Source organism: Rhinolophus sinicus, chromosome 16, assembly GCF_057876585.1.
Source record: "Rhinolophus sinicus isolate RSI-liver-muscle chromosome 16, RSI-T2T, whole genome shotgun sequence".
NCBI classification, from domain to species: Eukaryota; Metazoa; Chordata; class Mammalia; order Chiroptera; family Rhinolophidae; genus Rhinolophus; species Rhinolophus sinicus.
In genome coordinates, this window is record NC_142516.1 from 67097854 (window position 1) to 67114663 (window position 16810).

General features: G+C 39.1%; 1 protein-coding gene across 26 annotated transcripts in view; it reads right to left on the reverse strand.

Annotated features, from left to right (window-relative positions):
• Positions 1-5145: 5145 nt before the first annotated feature.
• ELAVL2 (ELAV like RNA binding protein 2) overlaps positions 5146-16810 on the reverse strand; it is a 154459-nt gene continuing 142794 nt past the window's right edge. For 18 of the 26 annotated variants that reach the window (XM_074330316.2, XM_074330309.2, XM_074330313.2 and 15 more), the window contains 3 exons: positions 15753-15978; positions 8549-8587; positions 5146-7936 (listed from right to left, as the gene is read on the reverse strand). In XM_074330316.2, coding sequence (XP_074186417.1) covers positions 7606-7936; positions 8549-8587; positions 15753-15978 — 596 coding nt within the window. In that variant the 3' untranslated portion in view covers positions 5146-7605. The remainder of the gene's footprint in view (positions 7937-8548; positions 8588-15752; positions 15979-16810) is intronic. The other 8 variants (XM_088793671.1, XM_019752423.3, XM_074330311.2 and 5 more) reach the window with 2 other exon arrangements.

Genomic DNA, 16810 nt, shown 5'->3' on the forward strand with positions numbered 1-16810 from the left:
AAAAAGTATCAGAGGAAAAAGGTATCTTTTTCAGGGGAGGACAGAGTAAATTCTGACTTGTACTTTTGGAACTTCATAAATTTTCTACAGTGACCATATAGACTGAAATTATCCACAAGGATGTGAATTATATTCAGTGCATCAACTAAAATACCACATGCACGTACCTCTGTTCAGTTTCTAGATGCCTTACATATCCTGCAGGATTCAAGAAATCTGACCCCGTAAAAGACACAGTTTATGAAAGTTAATTCGGTGTGTATTTTAGTACTTTAATGACAGAAAAGGGAAGAGCTCCCAAGAGTTAGGAGAATGGGCTCGGGTGCCAGGTCTCATGTTAGCAAAAGAACTTTGGAGAACCTTCACTTCTCTGGGCCTGACGCATGTCTGCAAACAAGGTGCAAAACAAGACCCCTGAGGTGTCTTCCAGCTCAAAACCAGAGTAAAAATAGAAATTAAATCTTCATCCCTGAAAGACAGCCCAGCAACTGGTATAGAGCAGGTGGCTCAATGTACATTTAGTGAAAGAATTACTGGAAGGGAAGTATTTAAAAAAACAAAAGTATTTACAATAGTGCTTCCCAACTTGTGTGCCATAATGTGTCACCACATCACAGAAGGGTTTATGGGGGTGTCATGATACCGATCTCCTCAGGACTGTAGCCTGTGACATGACAAAGTTTAAAAAGCATAACGTTTTAAGGACACTACCACTACACCAAAAAAATAAATCACCCTTACGTAGGATAAGTTTCAAATCAACTTACAGAAAGTTCTCACCACCCTTCATTCAGGAAAGACTGAATGTCTGCCTTGCCATCTGGTTCTCGGGCCACATAGTCTTAAAACAGAAAACAGGGATAGCAATTTATTGGAAGAAGCAAAGAGGCTTTCCTTACGCAACACAAGGGTGTAAAGTGGGTACTTTTCTAAGAGTAACTACTGAAAAGCAGAATCCTTTCCAACATATAGTTGGGTCCATGTGCAGAATGCACAGCACCAACCATTCTCAAGAGATGAAACTGTGCTCAAGAATACGCATGATACAGTAACAACTCTATGTTCTGCAACACTGACAGCCACAGCTACTTATCCTTTTTTGACAGTAACTCAGGGATTTTTGGGTGTGAAAATCTGCATTATTTCTCATAATTATTACTACTTGCAACTTCACAAAACCTGTCTTTTGATAAGGGAATGACCTATAACATGCCTGTAAACATAAGGGGATTTATTTTCACCATGGTACTCAACAGTACTTCACAACTGGCTGCTTTTCCTTCAAGGTCCCAGAACTAAAAACTCTACATCTTTTGGGTGCTTGACCACCTGCCTTTATGGGACATAATCTTTGTCCCTCATAATCCTCGAAGTTGCTGCACCTTTGTCACAACTGCAGTGCGATGCAAAGAACAGAGCTACCTTGCCATCTGCCTGCTCCATTCCAAAGGGTGGGTGACCATGAAGTGGCTGCCGGTTTCTTCATGTCTGCAAAGAAGTCCAGGCTGGGGCTGGCTGGGTAGGAAACTGCACAGGAAGGATTCTCGGAAGGGGCGCACAATGAAAAGCAGAGTTAGAACACGTGGCTACAACAACCTGTAGGTCAAAGGACCCTTCAGAAGAAACACAGCAACGAGCCCTTTCCCCAGAGACCTATTTAAACTGGGCTTTCTTTTCCGTGGTTCTTCATTGAAAGAGAAGGTGTGGTTATCAACCTTATTGTCGCTTCCAAAAACAACAAAAAGGTAAAACGCTATCAAATCAAAACCTCACCTTAGAAATACCTGAGAGACATTTGGACTTTATCATTTTCCCCTCACGTTCTATGAAGGTGACAGCTGAGTGACATGGGCAAGAAAAGCTATACATCAAAACATAAGAGTGAACTGAGTACTAGGGCACTAGAAAATAGTATAAATACTAAAAGAAGGATCATACTATCATCTTAAATCATTGAGTGTAAAAGGTATACACTCTGAGAAATAGACTGGTCCAGTACCTGACTCCTGGGCAAGCTTTGTTGCTTGGTCTTTTGGCATACACCAAACAACATGCTCCAAATAAATGTCTCCTTTAAAAGAAGACAATGTCCTTCCTAGCAAGTTTTACACAACTCCGAAACTCCCATGCAATCTATCATAGCACACATTTTCAGTGTTACAGTAGCAATGGGCAAGGGAACAAGAACAAAGTTTCGATGTTCAGATACTTCGTATTTCACTGTGGACTCAAATTTCTGACCCGTCAATTTTCTGACTGGTCACAGACACAAAAATGTGTAATGAAATCAGGTCTACATTGAAAATGTTGACCCACGCTGACGTAGGGTTACCCTACGTACCATGTCTTTGATCAGTGTTCTCTTCTTGAATTTTCTTCCCCAATCTCTGGACTCCCATCTACTCCTGATGACCCACTTCAAATGCTACCCATTCCCACCCCACTAATTACCCTACACACACACACACACACACACACACACACACACACACACACACGCCACTCCCTCCTTTTCTTTCTAATGGACTTTGTACTTGACTTCCTTTGTCCTGTAGTTACTTGTGGATGTGGATAAATCTGGATACAAGACTAGATGCGAGAGAACGGAGAGGTGTGTCTTCCACCTATTTACATTGGTCCTTCTGAGACACTGGACACAGCAGAGGACATGCTTGGTTGTTATAAGGTATTTGAAATCATCACATCCATGGATATTTCCAGGGGTTAGCATCAACTACTACATCTTAATCTATATCTTTAGTTATTTAAAAGTAATGTTAATCGACTTTAAGACCCTATGATTGTGGCATGTCTTAATTCAAAGCAGAATAAAGCCAGTCAACATACCCTTCAAATCCAATGTAGTTTATCATATCAGTGCTTTGCAAATTTTCATTCCATGTAGTGTACGTTTAGAAAGAGCAAGAACATCCAAATTCCTCCATTGACCCAACTACATAGATAGAGAAGTGTCTTATTGTGTATAACTTTCATTTTGCTTCAGAAAGGATTTGGACAACGTAGAATGTAAGTGCATCTTAAGAGTCACTAAACTAAATGATACTGCTAGCAGGTTGAAACGTACACAAACGAGCTAATAATCATCCATGCAAACAAGGAAAAGCAGAATCTGTAAGAAGGGCAGAGCAGGTTTCTTTGCGCAAGCTGTACTGGGTTTCTAAGAACTACAGCAAGTTAGCTTGACGCCTGCTCTCAAAGCATTTATGACACTGCAGTCGTGGCCTGGTGGCTTGTCTGTCCTCCCTCCTAGGTAACAGTTGCCAAGAAGTTTAAGAGCAATGTCTTGCTCATTTTCACAGACCCAGGGCATAGCACAGCAATGAATAACCAATAAATCTGTGCTAAACAATCAAATAATACTGTTTATTTCTGTGAACCAGAATTCTGGACAGGTTTCAGTAACCCTCCGTCAACAGGCTGCCAGTATTCATGGTGCAGATGTTTTAACCCTTCCACCTGGAGGGGGATTGAGCCCACTTTGGAGAATTTTCAGAGAAAAAAACTAAAGAATAGTAGAGACAAATGAACCATTTGCTGCAATAACTGCAAGCTATAAATGTTCTTCAAACAACAAATTCTGTTATGATTTTCGTAATATTTCTGTTTTCTTCCCTGTTTGAGGTCCCAAAATGGTAACACAGGCATGAAGGATCAAACCCGCTGCGTTTTGTTTTTCTTTTGGTATCTTCTACCCAATAAAATGTGTATACATATTGTTCTGGAAGTATATTAACAAAATGCATATATTTTAACAAAAAGTATGCTGAAATTTTATTTCTAGGTAACCCTTTGAACAGGAAGTTACACGTTTCCACTACATTTTTTGATCCTCTTATAAAGTAAGGGTGGGCCTCTTGCATTCTACTTAAAGAAAACAACAACAAAAACCCAGGAGGGTCAAATTGCTAGCACTATTCCTCATATAACATTAAAATAATGTAAAATGATTTTAAGATTAAAAATTTTATGTTGACTACTCTAACACTGAATTGTGATACCCTACATGATTTGTAAGTATACGGTAAGAAAGGATTCTAAGGAAAAAACATTTCTCCTCAAGTATACCAGTAGTTTCAACAACCTCCTTTCCTTAGAATTTTTCTACTATCTACTCGAATATAAGAGAATTGCTGACATGCACACGAGTCAAAACACTGATAAGCATGGAAGAGGAGAGGGAGGTGAGGGAAGGATATTCCAACACCACAAAATTAGAGTATTAAAATTCATATAATAAAAAAGGGAGTATGGAGATTCAAGATTAATTGCATGTTGAAAGAAAAAGAATCGTCTTGTCACTCAGCTATACTCTTGACTACTAAGGTGTGAATTCAGGACTATTGCTTTTTAGAATGGCTTTTTACCAAAAAAGCTGATACATACAATTAAATTAAAAGAAGCCTAGTATACTTGGTAAAAAGAAAGAAAAAAGGTACTTCAATATTATATATCAAAATTTCTGAAGTTCTACAGAAGTAGAATGTTTGCATGAGAGAGAGTGAAAAACCTCTCTCCCTCCACAGATGTGTTACACAGGGTTGGCACCGTCCACGCTTTGTACACATGTGCGACTCACATCAACCCTGCCCTAATGAAAACCGAGTTTCTGATTTCCGAGAAGAGTCTCTTGACAATCTGGCACTTAGACAACAAATACAACTTTCACACACCAACGGTGACTCCCATGGGTGAATTAAGTCCTGCCAGGGGAAGCAGAGTACGACGTTACCTTCCTCTGTTTGGGTTTTCTTTAGCTCAAGTATATGTGTGAGGACAACTTCCATTTGTTTAAAAAAAAAAAAAAAGTTGATGGTTATTAAATCAGAACTATAGAATGTGAGCATCCAATTACTCAAACTTTACAACTCACCAATGAAAGCGTGTATTCCTATAAAAACTACTCATCAAGTAATATTTGAAAGCTAACTAATCAGAAGGTGCCATTCAAAAAATTTTTTGCACGTTCTACTTCAATTAGCATGCCTTTTGGAATTCTTACCTTAGATAACACTGCTTTCAACTAAAGCTCTAAGGGAACCTCTTTTAACGCCAGAGAACCAGTTTATTAGACTGAGCACCGGAGCCCCCAAAATGTGTATAAAGACCTACTCACCACACTGTTCATTCCCTTCAACTTTGTTTATTGATGTACTGAACATGAAAAAGTACAAAGAATCCAAACACAAAAGAAAACATGTACAGCCTCTTAAATACTCAACAGAATATATTTTCTATTCCAACAGATGTGAATTAAGTCATACTGTACAACTTCAAATAAATACCAGCCTTACATTTTATTAAGTGCTCTGATAAACACTGTAAAGTGAAGCACAATTTGCATGCCCTCTCATCAATGCCTCGGTTTGCTACAGTAGTATAGGAAAGAAGCATGTAGCTGCTGTTTTCCCATGAGGGAAACCTTATTTTTTTTTTTAAGTATATACATGTATTTTGTTTTTAGTTTTTTGTGTTTTTTTTTTTTTTTTAAACGCAGAAGGTTAACTCTGACAGTCTAAATGCACCTAAGGATATGAGAAAGTGCTAAGCCAATTGATTTCTGAAATAGCATTGAGTGGGTCAGCATGAAAACTCGCTTATTCACTTTAGCACGCGCCTCACAGTATATGTACTGTACTATACTGAAAAATTTTATAACTACAATTTTAAATAATAAGAAATAAAACTCAACGCAACCGCAAAGATAATGTACAACTATGTTATGCATAGCACATTGCCTGTTCTAAGGGGAAGCACGTGAGCATCTCAGTTTATACAAAAAGCAGGACGTAAGTATATAGTTCTCAGTGCATCCTGATGAAGGCATCTTAGCCTTCAGCTTTTTTGAAAATTTATTATAAGCTAGATGCTAATCAGAAAATATTTTGTATTTTTAAAATTTCTTTCATACATGGTAAAGACTTATTTTATTATTTCCCCAAATAGTGGTTTAAGCATCATACAAAGTTAAATTTCAATAGCATACAGATATTTATGATTTTTGTATGAAAAATGTAAGGAAATTTGTTCAAAACCTATGGTTATACTCATTTTTTTTTTTTACCACAAACATATTTATAAACGAAAATGTAGCATCACCATAAACAGCTGAAGCTAGACTATCTACAGACAAAATTAGCAACAAATCTGATGCACTGTAAATTCAAGTCCTCAGGACAACAAAAGTGATTAAGCAAGACCTCAAGTAACAATGTTAATGCCATTTACAAAGGAAAAAACTGATACAAAAACATTCAAAACCTGAACATCACTTGGCATGTAAGGGAAAAAAAATCAAATTAGCTGAAAGGTTCATAAACACAAGGTCTTATTTACATTACACAAAGCTCAGGTGTTAGCCTTGAACGTAACTTTCAAAATACCTTCAAATATATCCAACTCAGATCACTTTTGCCGATTTGCTGCAGTACAAATCATGTGCAACATCTTTTTTCCTTAAGACAAAACAATTCTTCAAACAATACTGCAAGTACATCACTAAACACCATGAGCTCTATCTGAAGGGATTTCTTTAGGAAGAACAGATTTTTTCCCCCATCTCTTGGTAATTTAAATTTCTTGCCTGCTCTTATATATTCTTTTGTAAATTTTTTTTTTTACTTGTTTCAAAATCACAAATCAATGTGAGCCACCTATCACATAATACCCAGGATGATCAGACACTCCACTGGTGATTACAAAAACGAAACCAGCAGTGCTTCCCGCATTGATTCTATTCCTTTCATACAAAGATCTCAAAAGTATTTTCTACATCATAAATCTTTCTAAATTTTCCAACCACTGCAAATTTCCTGGTAAATTTTAAAAGCTCACTAGGTGTCATATGAAGAGATTTCTCAAAGTATTCAAGTCAAAATATTTGTTCCAGGACCAGTAAAAAGTTTCTCCAAATTTTCTTTTTTATAAAAATAGATGCTTTTTTTAAACCCACATCAAAGAGGCTCTTATCTCTTTGGCAAGGTACTGCTTTACGAAAAGTTCTCCAGTATTCTTACAATAAGCGTTTATAATGTATCCCCCCCCTTCCCCAACCCAAATCATAATTATAAAATAAATACTGTTTTTAACTTCATAAATAAAAATGTAAACTTCAAAATACTTTTCTTAGACATAACAGCAATGCTTTAAATGTAAACAAAACACAAAGCTAATCAGAAAAAGGAAAAAAAGTGGGGGGGGAAGACACAACCAACTGAAGAATTACAACACAAAGCCTCAATATTTTTTACTCACAGGTTCAAGGCAGTTATGTAAAAAGAAAAGAAATGTCTTCCCTTAGCTGAAACACTTTAAAAGGTCCACCTTCTTCAAAGAAGGCAATAGAATGCAATGTGACAGGTAAAAACCCTGTACCTCTTGTCCATATTCAAACATAAAAGATATTTAAGAAGTTTTAATTCAAATACTAGCAATAAAAAATCTCACATATTTCTTAGGATGCTAAGTAGTCATTTTATCCCCATCTCAACACTGACTTACAAAGACATTTACTAATGTATAAAGTTTCTCTTAACTTGCCTTTGTTGTATAGTTTTCATATATAAATGGACTGAGGACAAGAGCTCATTAGGCTTTGTGCGTTTTGTTGGTCTTAAAGGAGACCTGCAGTACTCTGTCTCCCAGACGGTATCCATTGAGGCTAGCTATTGCCATTGCGGCCTCATCATAGTTTGTCATAGTCACAAATCCAAAACCTTTGCATTTATTGGTGTTAAAGTCACGGATGACCTTCACGTTGGTGACAGCTCCAAAAGGCCCAAACATTTGCCACAGGATACTCTCATCTGCGTCAGGAGCCAGGTTGTACACAAAAATACACCACCCTGTTCCTGGGTGCCCAGGGATATTAATTCCAGCCAAACTGGTCATGCCATCAATGGTCATTGGAGAAAACCTACTAAAACAAAATAGGAAACACACACAGACAGACAGACACACAGAGACAGACACACATGCACACAGACAGACACACACACACATACAATAGAAACAGAGGTTGGTTACAGCAATGGACTTATTTCTTTTCCCTTTCCCATCCCAAGAGTTTTAGTAACTCCCCTCCCCCAACAGATACATATGACTATCTGATGTTGCAACCCAAGTCTGTGTGTGGCTTGCAGTGACATGCTATACTATCAAGGTATTAATGTTATGAAATGGCCATTAGATGCTGTACTGAAAAAATATTATCCACAATCGCAAAAAAAATATATTTAGAACTGGTTTCACAAATTTAAGCAGGATTGCAGGGAGGCGGGGGGCAACACACATGTAAACATGCTACGACGTCGCAATGCAACATAAAACAATGTGCTGTTAAAGGACCAGGTGGCATCCGGTGATACAAAACTACTCCTTGAGTCAACCGTGCTTCCAAAAACAGCTTTTCATTAGGTTGTACATGCAAAAGAAAACCCAACACAAACTTATGAAGGGTGTCACTCCCCAAATCAAAGAAACTAATCACTCATGGGAAGGGGATATGAGTATCATGAACCTCTATCATTACCTCTTTACTCCATAAGCCATATTGAGCAGATTGTCCAACCTGCAAAACACACATTTAGCAAACTTCAGTTTTTAATTTTTCCCCTTGATGTTTAAGAAAACTGGGCTTGTCACTGCCATCTTCCAAGGGGATGTCTGTATAGTAACTGTTTGTGAAGTCTCAAAAATGGGGGCTTTTCACATTCCCGAGAGAAGGGGTCCCCACTGCCATAGACACTAGGTCTTCTGATGGATACAGTTCATCTCTACAACGGTCAGTGCAATGCAGGGGGAACACCGGTGCCACTGAGGAAGCCCTTCAGAGACGCAGTGTGGAGGCTCTGCAACAGTAAGCATTTTGCTGTCACCTTTCCAGGCGAGTTCTAAGTCCTCCACCTGCACTGTCGTGTACTTTATACCACTTTGAACTCTCCTATCTCTATTGATTCCTGAGTATCCTAAGACACACCGATTAAGTGATTCACCCAAGACCACAGGGCTAGTAAATTGGGGGCTCCGATATTCAAACTCTGCAGTGGATAGAATCCCATAAATTTCCCTTCAACCTCCCAACTTTGAAGGACTCTCATTTCTTAGGAACAAAGTAGTGTTGTTAGAGGTAGAAAGAACCCTACAACCTCGGCTAAACCTCCCATTTCTCAATGTGCTCAGCTAAAGTCCAGAGAAAGGAAGATGACAGACTTTCTGCTCCAGGGAGCAATGAAGGATAAGCCCCGGACCCGATGCGTCTTATGACTGTGCTGTAAGCAGTGTAGCCCTACTCATGGTGCAAGCAGCCAGGCAGCAACAAACCAACTTGAGTTTCTCTTAAATTTTTTAAAAAGAAAGTAGCTGGGGTGGGTGGGGACTTGAAAAACACTCACCGCATCCTTTTCCTATTTCAAAAATTAAATTGATTTCGTAGTACTTGACTCTTCTTGCTTTATCAGTTTCAAAGAAACCAATTTGATGTTCCAAATTTGCACAACGCATACCAATGAATTGCATGCGTTTAGAGGAGGTCGGCCAAGTTAATACATTGCGCCTGTAACCACCCTCAATGGTCAACACTCTCTGCATAAGACCTGGGTGGGGGAATAATTTTTCTCTCTTTTAACACCAATGAAAGGAAAGCCTGAAAGATGTTTCAACCTTATTGTGTAACCTGTGGCCTCAAGTGAAGCTAAAGCACACATGAGAAAGCAACTCCTTCTGGTTTTATAAAAGCCAAAAAAAAAATCTCTTTCTGATCTTTCAGAATTGGAAAAAGATTCTGACACATGCCTGTTCCCAATCACCCCTGAGCATTTTGTGTGCTTTGCCAAAATGGAAAACAAAGAACTGAGCTGATGTAACGGGAAGTGTAAGGAAAGAGAGCAGACCACAATGACAAAGGGTCCTCCCCTGTGTGTCTTGTCCCACTACCCTCAGAGGCAGGGCCGCGTTCCTCCTCATCGCACCACTGAGCATGGAGCACAGGCGTGGGTCAGTCACTAAGGGTTACACAAACTATCTGTTGATGGAATCAGAGCAATGAGGTTACTAACATATCCTTAACTGCTGGATCCCAAAGCAAAACTGTCAGGAGGGCTGGCTGGGGAGCCTGTGTGCACGGGCAGGTGTGGAAAGAGGACACAGCTTGTGCTTTCCACAGACATGATGAGTGTACTCCAAGATGCCATGTGTTCATACATCAAAATAAAGGCCACAAATACCAGAAATAAAGGTGCACAAAAACTGCATCACAACCATAAAGTACTCTGACGCAGACAATTCCATAAAACCGCTGGAATGATCACTACAGAATGCATCTGGAGTATGATACCCGCAGAACAGACCAACATATTGGGGTCTCCTTCCAAAGTGCTGAAAGGTCCACATGCAGAGGCAACCTTATGAATTCACTCAAAATAGTTACATTGTCTCTGCTCATTAACTGGGCATCGGAAGGGACCATCACACTCTGCCACAAGCAGCTTAGACACCAACCAAAAGTACACAGACAAAATCTTCTAGTCAAATTCTCAGTATTTTCAAGACAGGGTGGAAACCCAAACTGCCCCCATGTGTTAACGGAGGGGTCATTCATTCCCCACTCTCCATCCCAGGAAGCTCTGGGCAGGAGGCCTGGGGCTTCTGTACTAGGATCTCTGAGGACATTCTCAGTGGGTCTGATTCATCCTGCCTGGGAAATCCTGTGTGATACCATCATCCTTCCCTCAATACCCATTTCTTCCATGTCTTCCCTCAATACCCATTTTAGGAAGAAGTCAGTCCTTTGCAACTCAAGCCGACTTATCTCCCTCTCCCGCTGCCCCACCAACAAGGAGTGCGGGGAGGAGCAGGGGACTCCAGAAACAGGACCGAGGTGATGCTGCAAACGCCTGCCTGCGTGCCGGTGGGGCTGGCAGTCCTCTGCTCCGTGCCACACATCCATGGTTCTCATGGGAGCTGAGGGAAGACGGGGGTGGGTGCTCCCTGCGGGCGCCGTGGACCCCAAGTCTTTTAGCAGCTGGGAAACTGGAAATAGGCAGTTACAAGAGAAGATGGTATACATTGCACCGTGTTCTCTTAGAACTGCCTTGTTTACAGTTAGCTCAGACCCAAGGACCACTCTGACTCTCCAGAATTATGTATTTTTGCCAGGTTTGTCCAGAGTTCAAGGACAGCCATCTTTTCTGTATTGTCATTTTAAAATGCAAGCCAATTTTTAAGGGACACCAAATTAACAGGCTCCAGAATGACCCATGATGAGGGGTTGCAGTGTGGCAAGTAAACATTAAAGTATATATTAAATATGAATTTTTCAACGTTAAAAACAAAGTGTGCTTTACTCATATATCATCAATGCATCGCACGAGTACCCTCACCGGCTCCCCAGGCATCACGTACTTTCCTGAGGGAAGGCTGAAAAGTCCTCAAAGGGACAGTGAGACACTCTCAACCTGTTCTTTAGCTGGGACATAATCCACTTTACAAATAAGACATTAATGGATCTGGAGGATTAATAGGTTAAAAAAAAAAAAAAAAACCTGGCTTTAACTAAAGTAATCCTCAAAGGACAGGTAACTTCAAAAAGATTCCTGCAAAAATCATTATCGTCGTCGTCGTCAGAGTGAGGGTTACACAAGTAAGAGAAGCCCAAGTAAGGAACAAAAGAGCGAGCTAATTATTTCTTCTCCTCCCAGTACAAACTACATTATGAAGCCAGACACAAGATAATCCAACATGTCTCACATGCAGTCAGACAAGATCAAAATTATTAAGGTCATTTTATGACTCTTGCTTTAAAGGGATAGTATTTACTAAGCTATCGGAAAAATGAAACATAAAGCCTGTCAGCACATGATAATTAAGAAGGCATTGGATATACTGCTTGTTATCTTTATCCATCTTTATCTTCCATATTTGATCAGGGTTTATGAGCTAATGAATATAATAACACAAACCCACAAACCTCATATAATCTAGAAAAAAATATATACTGCAGACACACGTACAAACATTATTCTATAGTTAAGAATACAACTCAGATTATAACCAGGCCCTATTTTGAATGGAACCATGTTTGGGTAGAGCATTCCCATTTCAAGCTAGTTGCTTATAAGTAGAGGATAGAAGGAAGGTACCTGCCTACTTTCCAAGAAATTTAGCTGACAGACTAAGGGAGGGCACACAGGCAAGTAAAAGGGAAAATGTAAAGTCAATTCAAGTCACTAATAAAAATATATGTAAAGAGAGATTCCCAATGAGTAAGAAAACAAAATTCTGAACCCTAAAATTAATGGTTCTCAAAACCACTCCACAGCAGCGACTGAGATCTGCTCTGAAGTTAAACCACAAGACCATCAACTTACCCCCTTATCCAATTAGACAGTATCATCTGTCCTCTAAGAGAGAAAAACATTATTCAGGAGAATTGATACCAGTCTCTTCCAAAAGGAAACTGTGATGGTGCAACCAGCAAATGCCTTAAATGCCACTCAAGTGCTGATTTAAAAGGCTCCTTTAAAAATGCATCAAGACTTAGGAAGCCGACTCAAACAGGTCATTAGACTAGATCACACTCAATAAAATTAAAGCTGCTCCACAAGATGAGAGATGAAAAAATTTAGCTGAAAGTTTAACTCGGATACTATGTCCCAAGGATGTACTTAAGGGGCTTGAATTACACTACCCATCCAAATAAATAACAATGGTTTTATTTTGAAAACTATAGTCAAATAAGTGTATTAATCAGCAATGCTCATGTTGAAATAATTCTCCTTCTAATTATTCATATGGGTTGACTGTTACAAACCTCACAAGCCCACTTTTAAACTTATCCCGTTACATGGATTTTAATTTTTTTTACTTGAAAACATGCATTTCATTAATATTAATATCTTTGAATATTATAATACTTACAACTTGTATTTTCCAATATCTCTCAACTCCTAAGGTACTATGTCAACATAAAAACAGTGAGAAATTTTCTAACTATCCGCTGGGAGATGACAAACTCAAGGGTAAGAGCATTAGAACATAGGTATCAGGGACAAAATATTTGTGTAACGATTTAGAACTGAACTAGAGACAAGCAAAATGCCAATAAAACAAGTAAGTCCTTCATTCAAGAGTCTTTATCTGGTAAAAGGATATTCGACCTTAGTTCAACAGGAGAGGGAAAAATCAAGATAAAGACAGCCACATTTTTAAAGGTTAAAAGAAAAAAAAAACACGGCAACCAAACACACATCAGGTTAAACTTGAACTCTAGGAATAGAGGCTCTCAATATCTTCTAACACTCAATCTAAACCAAACACCTTCACTGAGCTCAAAGACTAGTTCATAATTTACTATCTGGACAGAGATTATGGGAGGAAATGAGAAGTGTAGTGATAGAATCAAGAGTTAGAAATATGAAAAGACAATGAAAATCTGCCCCATTTTCTGAAACGAAGTTTCCCTAACAGAAAAGTTTTATTCCCTTTTCCAAAACAAACAAACAACAAAAAAACTATACATAGTTGTTAAGGAAGAATTTCCAAATTAATAACATGGAACGAAAAGATAAAAGCACAGAATGGGCAGAAGATATTTAAAAAGCTATTAAATTTGACCACCAGAACATCCTGTAAAGCTTTTTACCCAACTGCAAATGAAAAGCACAGAGCATGCAGAGGGGGCCAGATGGGGCTGAGAGCAGATCCAGTAGTTATCAGCATCCTAGTATTTCAGACAGGCCTTGCCACTTCAATAATCTGGAACTCTCCTGAAGATCTTGTCATTTCAGTTCGTTTGCCCAATCTTCCTCAGAATTCAATCTTAATTCTAAGAACACAGTTTTACTTAACAACCACCATAAAACAAAAACCAGACCTTAATTCGGAAAACACCAAATATAACTCACAATTTAGACCAACACAGCTCTCTACTAACACCAAACAGTTTATGCTTTCACAGTGTTAACATCAACAAGTTCCAAAATGTTTTATCTCTCTCAGCTCAAAATTCCTTTCTAGGCCCCAAGGAGTTCTGAAGTTAACTGGATGGGCTGCCTAGGAAACACCTCTAAAATTCTTTCAAGCTTATCTGCTGCTACATATGCAAAAAGTATGGTTCACTTAAGATACCACAAGGGCAACCTACAGGCAGAGTTTAAAAAAAAACACACACAAAAAAACAAAAGCTTTGTGAGATTTGTGTCTCTGTAAGGGCAACTATCACCCAGCCCCAAGCAGCTCTCCCTCCGCCCCATCACCACTACCACGCACCACAACGATGGCTGCGTTCCTTCTGGTCAATGCTTTTGCACTTTACAGTTAGAGCAGAGAGTGAACACAAGGCTCAATCAACTGGTACTTGGTGATCCAGTTCCAAATGGAGAAGCCACCCTAAGTAGGGCATGAACATGGTGTTTATGGCCAATTTCGTCCTCGTACCTCAGGTGACGCATTTATTGAGTAGTTTTTTAAAAGGAGGTATTTGACTGATTCTATCCCCACGTTATTTTGTTGTTTTAGTACTCTAAATACACCAATGAAAAAATGCATATGAAAAGATGTATGAGATTTAAGTTCGAAAAGACGTAACTCCTTACTAAGCTACATCTGTGATTATATCTTTGGTAATTAACTATTCTGCCCCAGCAAGGAAAGAAACAAAATTGATATGTACTTGTGATTTTTAAAAAAAATAGCATGGGGTTAGATGGCATTCTGGCTGTGGTACACCATATGGCCAAAAAGGATATTAAAACATGTCTGGAAAATAAAAACCGAGTGACTTGCTTTGTGCTCTGTTTAACATCTTAAAATCAGTGTTCTTCTCACATGCAAATTAGAGATGTTTTCTAAATGACTTCGTTTGGTTGTTACCTCAGGATTAGAAAAAACTTGAAAAATTGAAATATTTATAATCATCTAAGAGATAGAATGTCTTCTTTCAGCTAATGACGCATGGCCATTCTATGGACTATACAGGGGTCTGCAAACTACCACCCACAGGCCAAATCCAGACTGCCATCTGCTTCTGGATAGCCCAGCAGCTAAGAATGGTTTTTACATTTTTAAAGAGTACTTAAAAAAAAACATGCAACAGAGACCACGGCCCACCAAGTCTAAAATATTTACTATCTGACCCTTTACAGTGAAAGTTTGCAAACCCCTATAAAAATTTAAAAAGGGGAAAGGGATCCATCTGAAGAAACTTCATGTGTTCAAATAGTTTATAAATCCTTAGTGATGCACGTATTACAAACCAAAGTAACGGGAAGAGCTTGACCTAAAAACTGAAACAGGAGAATAAAATCTTAGCAAGAAAACAACGAAAAATGGGAACTCAAAAGCCCTGGAAATGTTAAGAACCGAGTATGCTGCAGGCCAGGGTTTCTCAGCCTCGGCACCGCTGATGTGTGCGGCTGGGGAACTGGTTGCTGGTGGGCTGCATGTGCACTGTAAGATGTTCAGCAGCGTCCCTGGCCTCTACCCACTAGATGCCGTAGCACTTCCCACCCAGGTTATGCCAACATAAGTGTTTCCAGACACTACCAATTGTCTCGAGGGGCAAAGTTACACCACCACCCCAACCCCAAGTAGGTTTTCGCTGTGCCAACAAGAAAAGGAAAGAAAACAACAACGATAACAGTAATAGCAAACCAGAGATCCTGTTAATAAAAGTACTGAACAGTGACCCTCAGGGTTCTGAGTTTTATAACTGGGCGTAAGCACCAGACCGGACTTACCTAAAACGCTGTGCCTGCTGAGCTAATGGTCCTGGATACCTTCTGTTTGGAGACTGGTACAGCTGGGAAAGGATGGCCTGATTGGTTTTTTGGCTTGGATTATTAGCAAACTTTACAGTGATTGGCTCTGTGGCACCAGGAGGTTTCTGGCCATTTAGGCCTTTGATAGCTTCTTCTGCCTCAATCCGCTTGTCAAATCGAATAAACCCTACACCTCTTGATATGCCTAGGGTAGATTTGGGTAAGGATTTGGGAAAGAGAGAGCGAAAGAGGAAAAGAAAAAAAGATCAATTAATTTTCCTTCTCAAGAACATGTTTTCACCCACATGACATCTGCCACAAAATCAGAGGAAGAGGCAAGTTTTACCTTAACTTGGCAGTAATTCAGTCTAGAATCACAATTTTGTATTTTTAATAATACATGAAGTCACCTATACAATTTGAACACCCAATTATCATATGCTTACCAATAAGCTAAGAGAAAGCACCCAAGTATGCCCCATGTTTCCTCTCCCCCGCCTTCTCCTCTCCCTCCCACACATTCTCTTTAATGATGGCAAAAGCACGCCTGAGTTTCATTTTTCAAATTATGCGACTGGACAAACAGCTCAAAAATGACAGGCACCGCCACTCCGTTTCTTGTAACAAGGAGAACAGAACCTAGGCATTTCCAAAAAATGCTAAAAAGTCATACACAGCGGTAGAAAGATTTATTTCAGCTAAATTTTTAAATAATAATATTAGATTTACTACTATTACATAGGACAACGATCCTTTACGAAAAATGTCTGAAGAGGCTTTTATGGTGCCCTGAAGCTTCTCCACTGCTTTTAACTAGCTATACTTTATTAGAGAGAGAGTTTTATAGGGTGAAAAGAAGTAAAAGAGGACCTAGATTTTAAAAATAAATAAAAGGAAAACCTCGAAGCTTTCTGGCTTCAGCAACATTATTCCTAACTATGGAATGCCATTCCCTGTCTCATGCTCTCCATTTTGAGAGACGAGAATGAGAAAGCAGAGGGATGGCCAAATACATGTCCAGCTTTTGAGACAGGGTA